The sequence below is a fragment of the Osmerus mordax genome, chromosome 1, assembly GCF_038355195.1.
Source record: "Osmerus mordax isolate fOsmMor3 chromosome 1, fOsmMor3.pri, whole genome shotgun sequence".
Classification (NCBI taxonomy): domain Eukaryota; kingdom Metazoa; phylum Chordata; class Actinopteri; order Osmeriformes; family Osmeridae; genus Osmerus; species Osmerus mordax.
Window position 1 is genome coordinate 1,433,561 of NC_090050.1, and position 22,173 is coordinate 1,455,733.

Here is a 22,173-nt window from a genome sequence, read left to right on the forward strand (position 1 = left end):
AGTCCCTAAACTCGTTGTCCTTGTCCAAGGGGAGGTTAGAGTCCTCTCCAGGGGTTAGAGTCCCTAAACTCGTTGTCTTGTCCAAGGGGAGGTTAGAGTCCTCTCCAGGGGTTAGAGTCCCTAAATTCGTTGTCTTGTCCAAGGGGAGGTTAGAGTCCTCTCCAGGGGTTAGAGTCCCTAAATTCGTTGTCTTGTCCAAGGGGAGGTTAGAGTCCTCTCCAGGGGTTAGAGTCCCTAAATTCGTTGTCTTGTCCAAGGGGAGGTTAGAGTCCTCTCCAGGGGTTAGAGTCCCTAAATTCGTTGTCTTGTCCAAGGGGAGGTTAGAGTCCTCTCCAGGGGTTAGAGTCCCTAAACTCGTTGTCCTTGTCCAAGGGGAGGTTAGAGTCCTCTCCAGGGGTTAGAGTCCCTAAATTCGTTGTCTTGTCCAAGGGGAGGTTAGAGTCCTCTCCAGGGGTTAGAGTCCCTAAATTCGTTGTCCTTGTCCAAGGGGAGGTTAGAGTCCTCTCCAGGGGTTAGAGTCCCTAAACTCGTTGTCCTTGTCCAAGGGGAGGTTAGAGTCCTCTCCAGGGGTTAGAGTCCCTAAATTCGTTGTCTTGTCCAAGGGGAGGTTAGAGTCCTCTCCAGGGGTTAGAGTCCCTAAACTCGTTGTCCTTGTCCAAGGGGAGGTTAGAGTCTTCTCCAGGGGTTTGAGTCCCTAAATTCGTTGTCCTTGTCCAAGGGGAGGTTAGAGTCCTCTCCAGGGGTTAGAGTCCCTAAACTCGTTGTCCTTGTCCAAGGGGAGGTTAGAGTCCTCTCCAGGGGTTAGAGTCCCTAAACTCGTTGTCTTGTCCAAGGGGAGGTTAGAGTCCTCTCCAGGGGTTAGAGTCCCTAAATTCGTTGTCTTGTCCAAGGGGAGGTTAGAGTCCTCTCCAGGGGTTAGAGTCCCTAAATTCGTTGTCTTGTCCAAGGGGAGGTTAGAGTCCTCTCCAGGGGTTAGAGTCCCTAAATTTGTTGTCTTGTCCAAGGGGAGGTTAGAGTCCTCTCCAGGGGTTAGAGTCCCTAAATTCGTTGTCTTGTCCAAGGGGAGGTTAGAGTCCTCTCCAGGGGTTAGAGTCCCTAAACTTGTTGTATTGTCCAAGGGGAGGTTAGAGTCCTCTCCAGGGGTTAGAGTCCCTAAATTCGTTGTCTTGTCCAAGGGGAGGTTAGAGTCCTCTCCAGGGGTTAGAGTCCCTAAACTCGTTGTCTTGTCCAAGGGGAGGTTAGAGTCCTCTCCAGGGGTTAGAGTCCCTAAACTCGTTGTCTTGTCCAAGGGGAGGTTAGAGTCCTCTCCAGGGGTTAGAGTCCCTAAACTCGTTGTCTTGTCCAAGGGGAGGTTAGAGTCCTCTCCAGGGGTTAGAGTCCCTAAACTCGTTGTCTTGTCCAAGGGGAGGTTAGAGTCCTCTCCAGGGGTTAGAGTCCCTAAACTCGTTGTCTTGTCCAAGGGGAGGTTAGAGTCCTCTCCAGGGGTTAGAGTCCCTAAACTCGTTGTCTTTGTCCAGAGGGAGGTTAGAGTCCTCTCCAAGGGTTAGAATCCCTGAACACTGTCTATTTGTGTGGAGTCAGATTGAGTTTAATAAAAATAGAGAGGAGTGTGGTGTGTTTTTTCCTTTGACCAAGAAGTTAAAGAAATCCCGAGGAGAGTTGGAGAAAGGTGGGGGCTAAAAGAGTCAGTTACGTCGAGATCTTACAAAGGTTATCCCAGAGGGTATACCCCTGGTTTATAAATAGGTTCTAATACAATTGGAAGAGTTATACTAGAGCAAAATTAAGTGAATAGACGGTAAACGCTAAACAGCTGTGTTGGTCAAAGAATGGTTTGAGGAAATGTATGTGAAAAATTATGAGGAAGCAATTGGAAAGTTACATAAAGGATTGGTTTAGAGAGGATCATGGAAGGTTATGAAATTAAACAAGAACGTTTTGTGGATGTGAAGAGATGATTGGTTTAAACACTGATGTTTTGAAGAGGAAACTATGAATATACTTTGAAGGTATATGGGATAACATTTTAAGTCAAAATAGTAAAATCTAGGGTTTTTAAGAGTTTTGATAAAAGTATTAGATGTAATTTGGTTAAAAATGAGAAAGAGAAAATAAATAAATGTACTTTTATTTGGAGTTTAATTATAATTTGGTTTTAAGTTTTATTTGAGAGTTTTATCAGAGCCTGGCATACTGTTTGGGATAAACAGTTAGGCTGTGATAATGTTGTATTATGAAGAGGGTTATTATAACATTAAGTTCTGAAATAATTTGGGAAGACTCATCAAGTCTGATAAATTGTGGTTATGATGGTTTGAGCTAATTGGCTCGTTTTGAACTGCAGCAAAACGAGTTATGAAGTTCTACCTATCTGACCTTTATAGAAAATATAGTTGGGAAAAATGTTTGGTTAATAGCTACATTAAGAACATGATTTGGTTTATATTTCATTTAAGAAGCATACGGATTCTGGTTTGGCATAATGAAAATTGCTTTGATCATATCTTTGATAAAAAGAGCTGTGATTTGGTAAAATAGAGAATCTAAAACAATATTGGTCTTAAACTTAACTGTTTTAAAAGACAGAAAAGGTTTTTTGGAGTGAAAGAAATTAGACTAACAGTTGATTTTCTAAAGAAGGGAACAAAGAAACAGATTGTCATTTCTAGGCATGACTAATAGGAGTTGACTATCAAATGATGATGTATGGTCTTATTAGATGCTGTTACATGTGTTTGCTCAACAATAAGAAAACTGAAGGGTCAATACTGCCTGGTAATTATAGATATGTTTACATTGGATTGAAATCTTTCCCAGTCCTGTACCAGATGCATTAACAACATTTGAATTGAATTATAGAAGATCATAATTACACAACTTAAACCTAATGCTAACTAGAAAAGAGATGTCTTCTGCTAAATTCTGTTCCAGGTGAAGCAGTATACCAAAAAGTGGAGGAGTCAAACGAGGAGATTGGGTATTGATTAAAGTTATCAATGAAAGGAGGGATCTTATGAAATCTTTAAAATATCCTGTCTAATTTCTGGTTTTTCTATTTGTTTCGAATTTATTTAATTTTATTACAATTCTAAAAGCTTGGCTGAAGTTGTATCTATGTGGTGAAGGGGGCCTGTGAGCATGTCCAGGTCTGCCGTGGATACATGGATGTCGAATGTCCACTCTGTGGAGTGACGGTGGGTTTTCCCCTATAACATCATTAGGGTTTTCCCACTGTGTCCAGTGTGTCCTCACCACTTGGCCATAACGCTGCATAGTCTCATCATTATTGTTGATTTGTATGCCAACATTGTGTAATCAGTAATGGGATATTTTTAAATTTGTGTTTGTTGTCACACCCTAAAAGGGTGTGAGAGGAGGGATTTATTTGAACTTTAAAAATATCCACTTTAAATCCTTAAATGGGTTCTTGATTTCAATATCTGTGTTTAATCATTGGTGTTCGACTGTTCGCATCTCATTTGACTCAGTTACTGCTTGATCATGGGAGATAAGGTGATGCTGGGACTGTAACTCTTTTCTGCTTCAGGACGAGTCAGACCGGCGGGTCTGACTACCTAACCCCTGTTCTAAGGCCCCATTCCCCTGGAGACCCTGCCCCCCCCCCCCCCTTCTCACTGGATGATCTACCCATTCCCCTGGAGACCCTGCCCCATCTGCCCCTATGCCTCATCAGACCTATGAGTGGTCTGCCCCCCCCCCTTCCCCTTGAAGACCCTGCCCCACTTGCCCCAATACATCATCCGATGTTCGGAGAAGCCTGTTGTACATTTATGGACAGGACCATTCAAGGTCATCGAGAGAACCTTGCACGCCCTAAGGGTGCTGGGGAAAGGAAGTACGTGGTACCAGTGGAGCATGTGTTGTGCTGCTCCAGAATCCAGTTGTACGTTGCAGGAGTTGGTGGAGAAGGGCCAGTGAACCTTTTGCTATTGCTACGAATGTCCCTGTGTAACAGGATCATTGTCTCGGCTGAGGATAACCCGACGAAGGGGTTCCAAATGCCGTTGCTGGGGCTGGCTGACCAGGACGAGGAGGCGGTGGTTGGTCCGGGCTATGTTGATTGATCTCTGGTGTTTTCAGAGATCAAAAGAGGGATTAAAGAATGTATAATACATTACAACACATATTCTAGAACTGTAATCACCAGCTGCATATCAGGCACGGCACTAACTATGATCCCAGTTATTAATATGTGTGGCATTTTAATCACTGAATGCATCACGGGCACTGTGCACGAGTGAATATAACAACAGGATTTATGAAGGAGGCATGTCTTAAAGTTATGTATTGTGCTTATTAAAGTTATGCATTGTGCTTATTAAAGTTATGAAACTTAGAAGTGTGCTCAGGCTTAAACATTGGGTCTCACACTGAGTGTGGGAAGCAGGCTGTTCTTTGTGTCTCTATCTTTTCATTTTCAGAAACAACCTTGAATCTGGGTGGAGATGGCACCCGAGCAGGTGGGACGCGGAGGCAAGAACAACTCCCTGATGCACGAGAGAACAAGCTCAACCCTCTTTTCATCTTTCTGTTTTAATTGCACTGCATATTATATGCTGGGGCAGGGAAAGATAGCCAGTTGGACTTCGTGAACCAGCCCAAACTCTGTAGCGGGTAGGGAAACGTAGACAACCCCAGAGCTCTGTACTTGTTGATTTCCAACTGCTGCATTAAAGCTGATATTATCGGACCTCTGCGACTCCAGACCACTCTTTCTAGAACACAGATTTGTGTCATAGAATACCATCATTACTTATTGGAATAGACACAAAGATTTAGAATCCTTCAAGCCCTTTCTCCTTGTGCTCATTTAGCTCAGGTAAATCAGGGATCGGCTAATGTTCACTTTTGTGCTTGTGCCCTATTCGTATCTGCGAGCACATTTCCAGGCAACTTTTCATGACGTAAGCAAATAAATGGGGTGCTCGTTTACCCATTTTGGATTGGTTTCAAAATTAGCCAAAATCGGGAAAAAAAAATCTATGAAAAAGCTAGTAGTATGAACCAGGTTCGTGAATCGAATAAAAACTATTGGGGGACATAGTTTTTTTTCAATCAACGAACAGAGGGAGTGGCTGAGAACGATGATGTTGATGTTGTGCGCTAGTTTGTGTTGTAGTTCCGTAATGGCGGCGGAGAAAGATAAGAGCGAAGCTATTCGATCCGTTGTGGCAACACTGCCAAATATCTATAAACTAAAGCTGGAGCAAGAACAAGTTTTGCTGAGTTTTGTTGGTGGCCATGATGTTGTGGCCCTCCTCCCCACGGGGTTCGGGAACAGTTTGATCTTCCAGCTACGGCAGCTAGCTCTGTTACAGTAGTGGTGAAGGAATTTGCTAAGGCGAACGCTAGCGATTGGTTATGGCAGATCAGAGTGGCTCTGGGCAGATCCTATAGTTTTAAACTTCAACAGAGTACCCGCCTACAAGGAAGTCAACGCTTGTCAATGGAGCGAGGACAGACTCTCTGTACAAATGATATGTACGAGAGTCTGGTTAGGACTAGGCTACGCTCGCCTACCCTCGTCACTGTGAAGTATGCATTCAAAGTACCGCGAGAGAGTTTCGAGAGCAGACGGCTGGGTCTGAATTCTTTTTAATATCGAACTTCTAACTTAAGCTACTTTACCACAGTGTGTACATAACCATAATTATGTTTGTAGCCTGGCCCAAGATGTTCTTCCATGTTAATATACGTCAAAAATAACATGTAGGCGAATCCATCTTGTAGATGGAATAATGAGAGGGTTGTCATCGCCTGCTTCTCTAAAGTATGTTGTTATGCAGAACTAGTAACCTACATAAGCCACATTCTGCGATTGTCTGACAAGTTTTGCATGAGGTCACCCCAGGTTAATATTTGTATTTTCTTTGCATTTAAATTGTGATTTGTGAAATTGTCTCTGTATGTTTTGTTATCAAATAAAATACTGCAAGAAGGATATTTGTGTCTCCTCTGCTCATACGTACCTGTTCTATTATACCTTCACTTACCATCCTGGTTTGTTAGTGTTTGATTACATCAAATCCCAATAATTAGTCAAAGCGCATACACAACACACTGTTAGCATAGCTGACTTTATTATGTTGTAGGATGGAACATTGGTTAAATGTTTGATTCGTATGTTCATACTGATCAATGTGTTTTCCTTTGTTCAGATCCACCTTGAGAAGGGGCTGATCTAGAAAAATATCCATGGGGTGGCAAGAGAGTGGCAGGAGATTTTGAGGGGTGGCACTCCGTGGCAAAAGTGTGTGAGATAAAAAATGAAAAAACTAAAGGCTGTGCAACATGTATGCATAGTCAGTGAACACTCAAAAATGGATTTGAGGTATATAGGTCCCATGACCAAAAAGCTATTGAAGTTTCAAATTTTCAAAAATTAATCTAAAATAGTGTGAGGTGAAAATGAAAAAACTAAAGGCTGTGCAACATGCATGGTCAGTTAACACTGAAATGAATTTGAGGATTATAGGTCACATGACCAAAAAGCTATTGAAGTTTGAAGATTTATTTAGAATAAAAAATATTTTTAATAACCTGAGATGAAAATGAACAAAATAAAGGCTGTGCAGCATGAATGCATACACCTTCAACAGTTTAACATTATTTTGACGCTCCTAGTTGATGTTGTTGAAAAGCTATTGACTTTTGACATTTGTAATTTGTTGACGGTCCCTAAACATACGCGTTGTTTGGGCAGACAAAAGCATTGGCTAAGCGGCCGGTCATAGCGGTGCTAAACGTCGGTTAAAATAACACAATACTGGGCGTCCGAATATCTGTTGAATATCGAACTTCAAACTAACTTTACCACGGTCATCTTTGTTGTTGCTTTCCCAAAGCATTCACGAGTTAACGTTATTAACCTCAATTCAACAGGACAAGTAACGATGCAACTCCGTTAGCCCTGCACTTTTCAAATTATTCTTAGTCATTTATAGATAATTGCAAACACCTCATTCCTCCGGTGTGGTCTGCTGTCCGTGCCAACGATTGCTTCCTTGAGTTGGAGCCTTCTATGGTCAGATCGCGCCTTCCTTGTGTTCAAATGAAAGCAACTTCGGTCGGCGGAGTGAGGAGGGTGGTTGGAGTCGTCTAGTGCTGTATTCACTTGCAGTTGCACTTGAGCCACAACTTTTCTTTGTTTTCAAAACTGCCAACTGGGGTGGCAAGGCTTTTTATGCCACCCCGTAGATCCGCCCCTGAGACTTTAGTTTGGGCCGCCTATCAGTAGGCCTAGTGTCACTCACAATCCTGTATTGTCAACAAATCAATAAAGATCAATAAAGTCGTACATTAAAAAACCTTTAACAGGCCTACGAATAATTCTTCAAGCCACATTACGCGTTACCATGGAAACGACAGGGTATGTTTCTGAGAAAGGAAGCTGGCTACAGGAACCGAGAACTGCTGCAAAACCACAGAGGAGAGAGCTGTGGTTCGACCGGGGAGGGAGACAGCAGAGATCATTTCCTTTCATTGCGTGACCTTTCTTTTAATGTTTATTGTATCCATAACACAGGTGGACAGAGACAATAAACTAAGGAGTGAGATTGAGGGAAGACGTGCAAGAAATGGCCTCCACCAGATTCAAACCTTAGGCATTAGTCTTCATGGTAAACACTCATCCAAGTGAGCTAGAGCCATGGAAGAAAACAGGGTCCAATGGAATATAGAACACTGTATCCAGGGAAACATTGAAGCTTTGAGGTCAAAGGGTTACATTAAGAACTGTTTATGGCTTTCCATAGCCCCTTGTGGAGTTCTAACATTAAGTAAACTGTTTCTAGATGGCTCTATTGCTGTTACAAAGAATAAATAATATGTCACCTTCAGCAGCATCCTCTAGTGTACAGCCTCACAAAAAAACAGGCCTGTGTCTTTTAAAGTTTGGCGGAAAACACAGAGAATCAGACCGTTTTTTGAGGCACAGACCACATAACCAATCTTCTTTCAAGGCATCCGTGACCAAGCAGATGATAAAACAAAAATTAGATGATAAAACAAAAATTAGTAAAAAAAAAAAAGCTACTTTTGACAGTAAAAATGACACAAGTCATGCTTTCCATACACTGAGCCATTAACCTGAGGCTCACCAGCACCCCCTGCTGGACATGACTATACATGGCATCCCAGGATCCTGTGGACTGGGTGATGGTGTAACCTGGAGGGGGGTGGGTGAGGCTGGACTATGGGCGATGGTGTAAGTGGTGTGGGTTTGGTTTGAACATCGATGGGGAAAAACATATTTTTCCCCATCCAGTTTTGTTTCCTGGAAACCCTGCCTTGCCTGCCTCTATATCTGTTAACTATTAGCAGACATCCCAATCGGGCTGGCTAGATTTGTAGCTATCAATTACTGATTTGTTTTGATGCTAGTTATGATAATTGTTTTTACAGATCGCAAATAACACGAGAGTGTGTTCCGATCACTTCCCCGAAGAGTCCTTCACAAAGACGCTATGTGGAATCAGGAAACTGAAGGAGGGGGTTGTACCAACAGTTTTTACATGGTCCTCGATCAAGCCTGGCAGGCGGAAGATTGTTAGAACAGCAAGGTATTTATTTTTGGCAATGTTTAACAACCTTCGTCCAACAGTCAGTATTGATCAGTGACCATCGATTTAACTAAATACTACTGAATTGAATTAATGTGACAGTTTGTTTTTCAGTCATGTTGCCACTGCCACAGGTGGAGAGGATGCACTGGGTGAAGAATCAGATGTCAAGGTAAAACACCCAAAGCCTATATGAGCTAATTGGTTAAATCTAATGTACATTAATTTTCTGCTATCATTTGTTCCTTATACATAAATAACGTTATATTTGATCGTTTCTGCAGTCACTCAGTGGGACAAGACCCCCAAGAGGACATTGGCTGCACATCAATGTGAGCCCTATTAGGGAGTCAGGTGGCTGAGCGGTTAGAGAATCGGGCTAGTAATCAGAAGGTTGCCAGTTCGATTCCCGGCTGTGCAAAAAATGACGTTGTGTCCTTGGGCAAGGCACTTCACCCTACTTGCCTCGGGGGGAATGTCCCTGTACTTACTGTAAGTCGCTCTGGATAAGTGCGTCGTCTAAATGTAAATGTAAATTATCTATGGTAATTTTGTTGCACTGTCACACTAGATTCAGTTGAGATTATTTGGATGAAATGCTTGTGATTAAGAAAGGCATACCTACAGAACAGAAGCATTTAATTCAAATAATCACTGGAAAAAAACAAGGGTGGCAGTAAATATTTAAGATAGTTGTTTTGTTTGTGGAGGAGGAACTCATGTTTGTTCTTGTAAAGCATCTTACCATTTATTTTTTTAACCTTGCCATTCCAGCGAAGTAGAGACAAGCTTGCCATACGCAGATCATGACTATACTCAGCGGCCCCTGTCCTTGGAGGAGCAGCTTCAAGAGGCCTGCAAGACCATCGCTTGCCAGGAAGAAGAAATATCGACACTTCGTAGCAACCAGTTCCTCCTCAAACGCTTTCAGTGTGATGACAAACAAATCCAGTTCTACACAGGATTCAGAGACTATAGTACACTCAAAGCTGTGTTTACAGCTTTACAACCTACAGCTGAGCACATGGTGAGATGGAGTCAAGCACAGAAGGTAAAGCAAGCCGGTGAGCACATTAGACAGGGATTTAATGTGCAAAGCCTAGCTTTAATTTACCAATTTTTTCTTTATCTTTGCCGTGTGAGACTGGGCTGTCTACAGCAGGACCTCGCTAATCGCTTTAACGTATCACAATCAACCGTCAGCAGAATATGTATCACCTGGACAAACTTCCTCTACTTCATGTTGGGATCGCTCCTTATTTGGCCTTCAAGAGAGTCTGTAAATGATCTTATGCCTCAATGCTTCAAAAGTACATTCCCAAAAACCAGAGTTATTTTAGATTGCACAGAGATACATGTACAAAAACCAAGCTCAAAGGTACTGAATTCTGAAATTGACTCCCATTATAAAGGAACTACAACCTTAAAGTCCCTAATTGGTATAAGTCCGTCAGGTTTAATTACATTTGTTAGTGACCTATATACAGGATCGATATCAGATAAGGAAATTACCAGGAAGTCAGGCATTCTCTCTTTGCTTGAGGAAGGGGATCAGGTGATGGCAGATAAGGGGTTCCTTATTGGAGACCTTTTGTCTGACATCAATGCTAGTTTAGTTATTCCACCCTTTCTGGGTGCAAATGCACAGTTCAGTGAGGAGGAGGTGCGGCACACAGGAAATCGCCCGCCTTAGAATTCATGTTGAACGGGCCATAAGAAGAATAAAAGAATATCACATTTTTGATAGAACATTACACATGACAGTTATGGGGTCTGTCAACCAACTGTGGCCTGTGTGTGCCAGCCTTACAAATCTTCAAGGACCATTGTTCTGAACTTGAAGTAACAATCAAAAGCATGTAAACTGAGGAATACCTGGACTTATAAATGATGGAATACATTTATTGCAAAGATATTTAGAATTAAAACTCAGGTCATTTTCATTAAACGTGTCTACAATAAAGAGTGGAAAATACAGTGTGTGGTAGTTATTTCATTTTACTTATATATATATACACACATCTTTTGGATTACTGATTTACTTAGTTTTATAGTCAGTACTTTATTAATCCCTGGGGGGTTATACCTAAATAGTGCTGGCAAGAAATGCTGAAATTAGAAGCAGTCTAGTTTAGATTTAACTTCTTCCCACTTTTTGACATCGAAGTGTAGTCGCTCCAAGTGGAAGTCATTGTGAGACATCACAAAGAAGTCACACCACTTTGCTCCACTAACACCCATCTATCCGAGTATCTGAAATTGATATTCATGGTCAACTTTTAATGCTAAATCACCATCTGCCTGTCGGATAAGATACGGACACTCTGCACATGTGCTTTTGTCTGGGCACTTAATTTCTAAGAGGCTGTAGGGAGAATCTTCGGATTGGTCAATCACTCTTCCGTCTGGGGATGCTCCTAAGTGGGGAGCGTTCGGGTTTACCACAAAACCACATGGTAGAACAACGGTTCCTGTTAATGCAGTGTACTTTTCTGCAGCCACTGGTTCCATTTCAATTCCCCTCCGCATAGCTTTGGTATGCACTGTTTTTTTTTTTATCCCTCATGAGCTCTGCAGCAAGACTGTCAAAGTCAGCTCGTCTTGAGCACACCCTTTTAAAATTAGACGAGGTAATGCGCTGAGACCGCACGCGATGCCAGACCTTGTTCATGCTTTGGCCTCTTGTCTCGTTCTCCAGGAGTTCAGAGTCAGTCTGAGTCATACATATACCACTGTAGTAGTCCATCTCCTCTTCACCAAGAACAGTGGCATAGTCTCTTGGCTGTGGGGGCAAAGGGAAGGGGGGGTAGTCATCAGACTGGATAACTGCAGGGCGAGTCTGATAACTCAGGATGGAGCCCAGAGGTACATCACCATACGGTGAGGGCGCATACTGTGGCTGATATGAGGGCAAGTTCATTAGTGTGGCCAACTGACATGTACTACCTATGTCATTAAGATTTGACTTCAGCCTCTGTGCAAAATCCTTACAAGGGAGTGGGAGTGGCACTGGACAGTACAGATTGCTGACTATTCCTTCACTTCGCATCTGTTTGGCAGGGGGAAAGTCATTTTGCTGGGGTTTTATTTTATTTATTTGTACGTCAGTAATGGGTTTTGGACTTAACCCCATTGAGCGTCGGGGGATGTGCCAGGTTTGTGGTAAAGAAGTCTTGCTCTCCACAGGAGGGACAGACTTGCAGCCTAATTTTATATAGTGTGCTACAGTGTAGTGCAACCCAATAACATGTGCACAATGTCCTTGGCCTGCTTTGCAGTTGCATTCTGCCTTTTCAATAAAGGGACTCTCCAGTGAAAGGTCCACCTGAAAGGTGTAAATGACAAAAATAAATGTTAAGTGACAATCCTTGTGTTTAATCTGATTATCTATACTGTTCTGTGAGTATGATAATTTATCATAATATTATGAAATGCACCATACATACCATGGAATGTGTGTGCCAGAATACTCTAAAACCTCAGAACGTGAGCAACCTTTGAACAGCCTCTGAACGTGAGGAACTATTTTGCCTTAACATCTAACTTAGCTACCTGGACCATGTAGGGGGGCTCATTCTTTCTCATAGAGGGAAATGCCCTCGCTCTCACACTTGCCCTGTCGCTCTCTCTCTTTCTGTCTGCAAAAGCATTGTTATTCACAAGATCATCCCGGTTAGAGAAGAAAATATGCTATGAATCACCTGTCATTGTACACATTTTTGACTTATCGTGCTAGCAATTCTGACAGTATAACTTAGCTTCCAATTGCAAGCAAGCAAAGTAGTAGAGAATCACTTCCGCTCGACCAAGCCTCGTTTTCGTTTTCAATATGGCCTCGACGTGACTAACGAGGTAGAAGCAGAGCCTGTTTAAGGAGAGCCTGGCCACTCCCTATTAAGCCCCATACCGAATTTTTTTGCAGTTCCACCAGAGTTCCACTGGGAGTGATCGTGGTCAAGTGCAGAATGAATGGGAGTCTATGGAGCTAAACGGCTAAATTTGTCTCTTTCACCTGATTGTCGTTGAGAAATCTCAGATTTGGTTGTAGTTTTTGCATTCTCAACATGGATTAAAGGTCGAAAGTTGAATGAACGAGTACTTATGTCCTTTCTTTTTCTTACAGGATAAGTCGTTGTTGCCCATAACAGGCTAGTGTTACACCTGAGCTCTTACCTCCAACAGGTTACATACAACAACATTCAGAGCACAGTATTCCAAGTATTTCAACTGTCAAACGGAAAAAGCTTTTTTCGAACCACTCGACCTGTGCTGTGCTCTCTTTTTTGTATCTCGTCCGCACCAGCGCCACCTTTCGGCGGAGATATACAGACAGTTAAATCCAATGCGAACCAACCAACTAAGAATGTATTAGAACAATTCTATTAATGTTTTAGACAGTTCAGCCAACACTTGTTCAAGTGCTACACTAGCATTCTGCTAACGAATGCTGATTGGTTAGTGAACGACTGACTACGACCAGAGCTCCCGCTTGATGGCATCCGAAGTGGAATCAGAATGTCAGAGCATTAGCAACATTAGCAACAACATTAGCAAACCAAAACTCTTTCTAGAATGTGTATTGACAGGGAGAGCCTAACCTGTCAGCTGTGTTGTCATGCTTCGAGAGAAAAGTGGAAGTAATCAGAGCTTGTCGTCAAGCAGTATCTCGGGCCGTACAATGTGTATGACGTCATTGACATTTTAAAAGGCTTTTTAGAACAGAAAGGCAACCTTTAAAAAATCTATCACCCAGCGGTGTGTATTTTTTTTTGCCTCCCCTTTCGAATTCAGAATTCAAATTACTAGACAAAAAATTATATCCTGAGGAAAGTGGATTTTGACAGGTATAGCTCCATAGACCTCCATTCATTCTTCACTCGACCGTTAGCGCCTCATATGGAACTAGAGTGGAACTGCAACCAGTTCAGAACCCGGAAGTTTCCCGAGAGTGGCAGTTCTCTCTATATTAGACATTCTCTGGTATGTTCAAGTATAGAGTTAATATTACTAGAGGAAGCAACTTTTGTCTTCCAAGATGGCGTCCCCATTCATTTCTATGAAAAGTGCTCAGTGGCGCAGTGAGGCAAGCAAGAGCACAAAACTGGACCGCGCCATCTTTCCACTTCCGACTCTTCCGGTCTAGCTTTAAACAGTGGCTCTTTTTTTCCTTAGCTCGGAGACCTCGTGCACGCTTGCAACTAGCTGTACACGTCATACTTTGCGACAACCAGTGGCGAGCATAGATTTATATGGTTGCGAGCGTGTGAGCTAAGGCATTGCAGTGGCAGAATGGGGTACAAGTCCGATAAGAATCAGAGACATGATGCAAACTTTACGGAAATGTATGCTGTCACTGTATAGTATTCCTTTCACTTGGTTTCTAGAAATAGGCTATAGGGCTAAATATAGGGCTAGATGGAACTCATCACATATGTTGCTTTTTTTCTTTGTGATATGAGTATGATTTCCAACGCATTGTATCGGATTAAATAAACTGTTAACATGAACACCTAGCTCCGTCGTTGTTCTCGCCAGGCAAAGAAAGCTTAATAGTTATTTTTGTAACAGAAATCTTCCATAATGCAGACTTACCATAGCTTACTGTCAACTTTACATTCAAACGAAATTTCACGAAATTCACACTGCCTTCAATTTAACATCAGTGTAGAAATGTGGCCTGTGTTTTATGTTCAACCTACAAAACCAAACGCCTATTAATGTATATAACATGATCGAACAAGACTTGGTAATAAATTGAGAAGTGTGTCTAAAATATAGTCTACTTTATTGAACGTGCCTTTGAAAGGGGCATATTAACATAACTACGTATATACAAGACGTTTCCATCAGATATAAGTGGGGGTGAAACATAGTCACTGAGGACCTTCATTGTCCCACAAAAGCAGTCTGGCTTTGACACGATCAAAAAAAGAATAATGAGTGTGTTTAACAAAAGCTTCTGAAGGCAAGACTAATATTATTTAAATATATATCATTTCCTATTGTGGTTATCAGTTAAAGTATTAATCTTCGTCTTTGCTCCACATGTCAACAATCTATGCTCACGTAATATTAACATAATATAATATTTGCCATCATGTCATGAACATTTTTACGAAAAATCAAATCTGTTTTAAAATAACGGGAATAAACTATATTAACAACATTTCATGTATGTTTGACAACCATTTGCTAAACTTGCTACAACAGGGCAGGCAACTCAAGCCATTTCTTTCAGCTGCAGGTAAATCGGCTATCGGCCAATGTGAACTTTTGTGCTCGTGCCCTGTTAGTATCCGCGAGCACATTTGCAGGCAACTTTTATTGACATAAGAAAATAAATGGGGTGCTACTTTACCCATTTCGGATTGGTTTCAAACTTAGCAAAAATCAGGAAAAAAAAATCTCTGAAAAAGCTAGTAGAATGAGCCAGGTTCGAGAATCGAACACAAATTATTGGGGGAGATAGTTTTGTAAATGTTGACTGGGGTTAATAGAATAAAAACGACCGGAAGAGCCGGAAGTCTAACAAGAAATGCAATACCACCTACATCCACTTGGGCCGTTGCCCCAATAGTGGTTTCTCTTGACTTGTTATAATTATTTTTATTAATTTTTTACTTTACAAATCCTTCCTTTATTATTTTTTTTACCTTATCTTACATTATATATGATATCATGTTCCTCTTATAACATGACTCCCCCACTGGCATAGCCATGCACACTGAAGATTATAAGAGACAATAAGTCAACAATTAATCCTTCTCCAAATGTTGTCAGGTCTTCTGACCGCCCCCCTCTGACCCCATAACTGTTTCTCAGCTGTGGTTGCTGCTTCTTGAATCTCAGCCGTGTCTCCCTGAGTAAACTCAGTCTGCGTGTCCACTACAGCAGAGCGGGCGGCTCGTCGGCTTCCAATTCATTTTCAATGAAACCGGGCGTTGACGCTCGCGTAGGTCATTCGCGTACTTTCATCATGACTGCAGCGGGGGTGGCCCTCGCTGCCTATATTCCCATCTCCTCTGCATTGTTGTTACCTTTGTCTCATGCATCTGCACCACTGCATAGCCAACCTTCCGCCCATCCGATTCTCTGTAACAAGAACCGTCTACAAAAAATTACATCAGCACAGGCGAGCGGTTCTGCGCTCAGGTGGGATCTTAATTTAACATACTCAGAGACCTGTGCTTCACAATCATGAGGCTCGCCTTCATGCGGAAGTGGTATGCTGTCTGCTGGATTTGCGGTGGTGCTTTAATACTAACCTCTGGATACTACAAGCTGGTGGAGTATACCGTAAACCTTTGTTCGGTCCAGTACAAGCTGTTCCCTCTCAATCAGGCCTGCCAACTTGTAATGTGTATGACTGAGCCCAAAAGAACCTTGTCGATATACATAAGAATGGTGTTTGATAAAATACTTGGGTCATCACGGTACATTAGTAAGCAGTGTGTATGGGTTGGGTACTACTGTCTCAACTGCATCTGAGTGAGCTTTCTCAGTTCACTTCTGTCATTTTCCCACGTCTTTGCCTCCTGCTCTCTGAAATGTTCTATTGCATGGACCACATGATTGGAGAATTGATCTAAATCACTGTGCCTTTCTCTGGAGCCCCCCCCCCCCTTCCACATGACAGTCTTTTTAGTGCAGGGGCGTTCAGCTTCTTTCAGCTCAGCTCTGACATGAGCGTATGCTCCCTTACTACTCCTTCCTATACATTCTTCGGTGTCTTCATCTAAACTGTCATCTTCTTGGTCAGAGCTCTCTGTCCTTGCCCCTGAATTGAAAGACTTTTGGCTCCAGAGCTTGTACGATCGTCTGAGGCCCATATGGTGGGGGCCTCTCAGACAGCTTGGTGAGTGATAATGTCTTGGATTCAGGGGGTTGGAGGCTCTCTCGACAGGCCTCGGCGGTGGCACGGCCACTTATCACATGCCCTAATCCATAACTACTTATGGATTCTATTGGTTTTGGATCTATCTGATCACCCCATTTGGGTGACTTCATTGCTATCTGGGGATCTATCTATATACCCCCCCATTAAGGTGATATCATGTGTTATGTGTATGATAATGCACATCAACACATTTTATTCTATAATGTGTTGACATCTTACCATATGGAACCATTCAGTACAATCATTCACAAAACGTTCACCATGTACAGTCAGTAGTTTACATGGGTTTCTTTTTAAACTTCATTCTTTCAGCACTTTCTTTCAATTCGTATCTAAGTTAGACAATCATTACATCAACAACAACAAAAAACTCACTCAGAATCTTTCCTCATACATCAATAGCATTGTGCGTTCATACAGCACCATGCGACCACTGTTTTGCCAGATCTTTATTTCAGTCATTCACCATGCTTGGTTACTCTGCACTCGCATATGATTACTCATTCATTCATATAGCCGATGTTAGCCCTGACACTTAATGCTAGTCCTGGCATTGCTGCTGATACCTTCAGTAGCTTGTGTTTCCTCCAGAGACAGTCCAGCTGCCTGCAGTGTTCACACATCAACCAAGGCCTTCCTAGCGAATCCTTGGTATTTTTTCTAAAATATCTGTGGTCAGATGGCTGAGCGGTTAGGGAGTCGGGCTATTAATCAGAAGGTTGCCGGTTCGATTCCCTGCCGTGCAAAATGACGTTGTGTCCTTGGGTAAGGCACTTCACCCTACTTGCCTTGGGGGGAATGTCCCTGTACTTACTGTAAGTCACTCTGGATAAGAGTGTCTGCTAAATGACTAAATGTAAAATGCTGGCCCTTCATTCAGCTCTATGCTACAGCCTCATGGACCCAGTCCAACCCCAAAGAGATTTCCAGTAACTTAAAACAGAAGTGAGAGATTCTTTTTTATGAAAAGGACCTCTTCTTAAAACCCCCTTTAAAGGGTCATCAGGTGTTGCCTCATAAGCTCAGCAGCTTCCCAGGAATGCCAAGCTGACAGTGCATGAGACAACCCGCTCTTCCTCAGGAATTATGAGCGACTAACAGGGATGAGAGTGCAAGGAATTATTTTAAACCGAGAAAAAGGAGATGCTTAAATAAAACTTGAACATGGGTGAGAGATCAGACCAGAGCTATCGTGGAATGATATTAAAATCAAAAGGTTCCTGAATCAGGGTTCATCAATCAAGGCTCCTAAATCATTCCTAAATCAACCCACAACAAAGAACAGACACACAGAATCCATCTGTGTCATAAATATGTGTCATGGCATTTCTTTGAAAACTAGTTTTTAACTGTGGAAAAATAATCAAGCCCTACAGTAAACATGTAACCTTCATCTACAGTGTAAAGTAACCCACTCCTCCCTGCCACACGTCCCTAGAGAAATCTGACAGGTAAACTATGAACTACATTTTCAGAAACATGTTTTTTGTCAACACATCGAGTGTTCTGCATCTTGAGGGTAAATAGACTCACCAGCAGGAGTGCCTCCAGGGATGAGGAGCACCAGGAGACACAGTAGAACCAACAATGCTCTGGAGACGCACAATTATACTGCTTTATATTGATTGTTAGACACACACAAGTATACTGTTTATATTGACTATTAGACACACAATTATAATGCTTTATACTGACTATTAGACACACAATTACACTGCTTCATATTGACTGTTAGATACACAATTATACTGCTTTATATTGACTGTTAGACACACACAAGTATACTGTATTGACTGTTAGGTAGGCTACACAAATAGCCTAATGTTTTATATTGACTGTTGGACACGCACAATTAAACTGTTTTATATTGACTGTTGGACACGCTTGAACAATTATCCAAAGACTCGTAGCCGAAAGAACTTCACCTGCCGACCTTATTCTGGAAAAAGATTCGCTTATCTCCAGATCGTGTCTTCGGGTAAAAGATTAGTTCATCTGCCGACCGTGTGTTCGGGTAAAGGATTCGTTAATCTCCCGACTGTGTCTTCTCGTACGAATCTTTGAATCATTTTTTACATTATCTGTAGTCCCTATAGGCTCAGAAGAGGAAACAGAAAGTATTTGCTTACCTCATTCACTTTCGCGTGGTGTAGTTAGGGTGACCAGATTCTAGTTTAGTAAAGTAAGACGTGAATGTATTCACAAGTAGGCCTGCAGGTTTTGTTATTTTAACTTTTTAACTTTACTTACAGTTCAGAGCAGTGTTTGTTTGCCGCGATAATTAAATGCTAGTGTGATAATAAATGACAATTTCAAATAAACTGTCATGATGTAGCCTATTGTATTTAATGCATGAGTTTTTCTTAGAAAAATATTATCTGCCTCACAAATGTGTAATTCCCTTCTATCCTACTCAAATTTATCTTGGTTGGTTTAGATGCACTAAGAGGATCCAACGACTTGTAGGCTATCCGAAGATAGGTCACGTGAAAAATGATGCAAAGATCGTACCCGAAGACAAAGTAGGGAGATGGACGAATCATTTATGTTTCCTTTACTGAGCCGCAACAGACCGAATTACAACAGAATTAAAAAACATTTCTATCCATCCTCGTGCAGTGTCGTAGTGTTGCTTGGCGCCCTGGCCTGGCCGAGTGACACTCAGGTCTGGTACTATACGGTAGTCTACCTCAAAATTTGCTCAGTTAGAGAAGGTCACCCGCCCTTACAGCTTCTCTTCTCAGACCAAAGAGAACCCAAACTGTGGAAAATCACCAGTAAGTAAAACCACCATTACAACGTCAAACAGTTCACAATAATTACCAGTATGGTTATTCATGTTTTTAAAATGAGGTTAGCCTACAGTAGCTCAAACCCGCCAGAAATGAAGAGACAAAGCGAATGCTAATCTAGCTAGCTTAGCGGTTACTACTGTACAGGCTAGCCGTTGTAAATGTCGTTACGTTAGCTTGCTGGCTTTACCTGCTAAATTATCGGTTCATTCTCTTCACTTATCTTTCTGTTTTCATAAAAAAAGAATAGCTAAACCCAACAAGATGGCAACTAACAAAGGACGTGCTCAGAAAGCCAAAACGAAAGGCCATATTACCGCCTCAAGCCACTCTCACGGAAACGGCATGAACGAATCAGTGACTGAAGGTGCAAATCGACAGTTTACCACCACACTATTAATAAAGTTCTGAAGTTAGCTAGTTCTTTTCAGGATTGTTATCGAAAATTGGACATGCTTTCTGTGGCAGACGCATTGGTGGGAAGGAAAAGAATGGCCTCTGAAGAAGAAGATAATATCACCGAAGGGTACAGTAGCGTCGACACCGAATGTTTTTGTCTGTAGGCCTATTCTGCTCACGAATTTTAACTCCTTAGCGATGTAAAATACATGTGTATTATATTTGAAACACGGAGAAATCGGATCAAATGAAATGTCTGGTTTTCACCAATTTGTCTGTGTTCAGAGGGAATGTTACGATGATGCTGGACAGATTTGGAGGTAGGGTCAAGGTGGCACTTAAACTAATTCTCCTCTTCCAACAAATATTTGTTTTGCTCTGATGTAGATCGGTATGTGATCTGGAATGACGCAGCTATTGACAACGTTGCTGTCTGTACATCAGTCATGGTTCCTTTTGCTTCCAGCCGACATTACCAAGGCGTTCCAGGCCAAGCGGAAACGCTTAGAGACCTTCACCAAGGCTTCCGTGAAGACCAGCAATCACAAGATAGAGCAGCTCTGGAAGACTCAACAGAAAGACAGGTCAGATACTGATAAACTGCTAAACATGAGCATTAACGGAACAAAGAGAAATGCATATGAATCATTTGGACTTGATATCTGCCCTGCAGGAGTGAGGTGACAGAGGCGTACTCCACCCAGTTCAATGCAGTCTTCACACAGTGGGACACAGATGTACAGAAGTCTAAGGAGCAGGAGGAGAAACTTCTGGTAAGGGGCTGCCAGGCACCACACACCAACCATTCATCAGGAAAACTGAACTGTTATTCTTAAAACCACAAGGGAGTCAGGTGGCTGAGCGGTTAGGGAGTCGGGCTAGTAATCTGAAGGTTACAGGTTTGATTCCAGGCTGTGCCGAATGAAGTTGTGTCCTTGGGCAAGGCACTTCACCCTACTTGCCTCGGGGAGAATGTCCCTGTACTTACTGTAAGTCGCTCTGGATAAGAGCGTCTGCGAAATGTAAATGTAAAATGCTGGCCCTTCATTCAGCTCTATGCTACAGCCTCATGGACCCAGTCCAACCCCAAAGAGACTTCCAGTAACTTAAAACAGAAGTGAGAGATTCTTTTTTATGAAAAGGACCTCTTCTTAAAACCCCCTTTAAAGGGTCATCAGGTGTTGCCTCATAAGCTCAGCAGCTTCCCAGGAATGCCAAGCTGACAGTGCATGAGACAACCCGCTCTTCCTCAGGAATTATGAGCGACTAACAGGGATGAGAGTGCAAGGAATTCTTTTAAACCGAGAAAAAGGAGATGCTTAAATAAAACTTGAACATGGGTGAGAGATCAGACCAGATCTATTGTGGAATGATATTAAAATCAAAAGGTTCCTAAATATGTGCCGTTTTGAAAGCGACAACCAGAACTTTGGTCATTGAACAGGTCTCTTATACAACTCCTCAGTTTGACTTTTACAAACGCACTTTGTCCCTGAACACAGAGCATGTTCCAGCACCAGCAGAAGATGTTTCAACACATGAGGGCTTCACAGAGTCAGAGGCTGAAGACCCTCAAACAGCTCCTAGAGCAGTACATCCAGGTAAACACACCTCTATAGAGCAGTACATCCAGGTAAACACACCACCTCCATAGAGCAGTACATCCAGGTAAACACACCATGTCCATAGAGCAGTACATCCAGGTAAACATGTCACCTCTATAGAGCAGTACATCCAGTTAAACACACCACCTCCATAGAGCAGTACATCCAGGTAAACATATCACCTCTATAGAGCAGTACATCCAGGTAAACATGTCACCTCTATAGAGCAGTACATCCAGGTAAACATATCACCTCTATAGAGCAGTACATCCAGGTAAACATGTCACCTCTATAGAGCAGTACATCCAGGTAAACATATCACCTCTATAGAGCAGTACATCCAGGTAAACATATCACCTCTATAGAGCAGTACATCCAGGTAAACATATCACCTCTATAGAGCAGTACATCCAGGTAAACACACCTCTGCAGCAAAGCAATCATAAATGAATTGTTGGCATGCTAGCTGGAGGTAAGGATGTGAGTGAAGTGAAACAGGAACAGTGCGTGTCCTGGCTCTTCCCCGGTAGAGCCTGGAAGCGATGGAGAAGAACCACACCAGCCAGCTGACTGCCGTTCAGGGAGATCTACGCCAAGAGATGGCCTTGTTCCAGAAGAAGATTCTCATGGATACTGTGAGTAGACAGGAATGACAGAAGCCTGGTTGAAGTTGACTCAGGGGGTCTGATTGTGTCTGTGGCTGCACTCTGGTGGTGGAAAGACCCCTCAGAGTCTAGGTCTAACCCCATTCATGTTATAATGTGCTCCATGACTAAAGGGGCACCAATGTATATTCAAAAAACAAACATATTCTCCACCAACAATGGATCTGTTTGAATTCACAGCAACAGCAAGAGATGGCCACAGTTCGCAAGTCTCTCCAGTCTCTGCTGATGTAG

General features: G+C 42.3%; 1 protein-coding gene across 1 annotated transcript; it reads left to right on the forward strand.

Annotated features, from left to right (window-relative positions):
- The first annotated feature begins 19,535 nt into the window (after positions 1-19,535).
- On the forward strand, positions 19,536-22,173 carry sycp3 (synaptonemal complex protein 3). Its single transcript, XM_067236081.1, has 8 exons — positions 19,536-19,638; positions 19,740-19,797; positions 19,956-19,990; positions 20,137-20,254; positions 20,344-20,443; positions 21,173-21,271; positions 21,805-21,909; positions 22,120-22,173. The coding sequence occupies exons 1-8, from the start codon at positions 19,536-19,538 to the stop codon at positions 22,171-22,173; spliced, it is 672 nt and encodes a 223-aa protein (XP_067092182.1).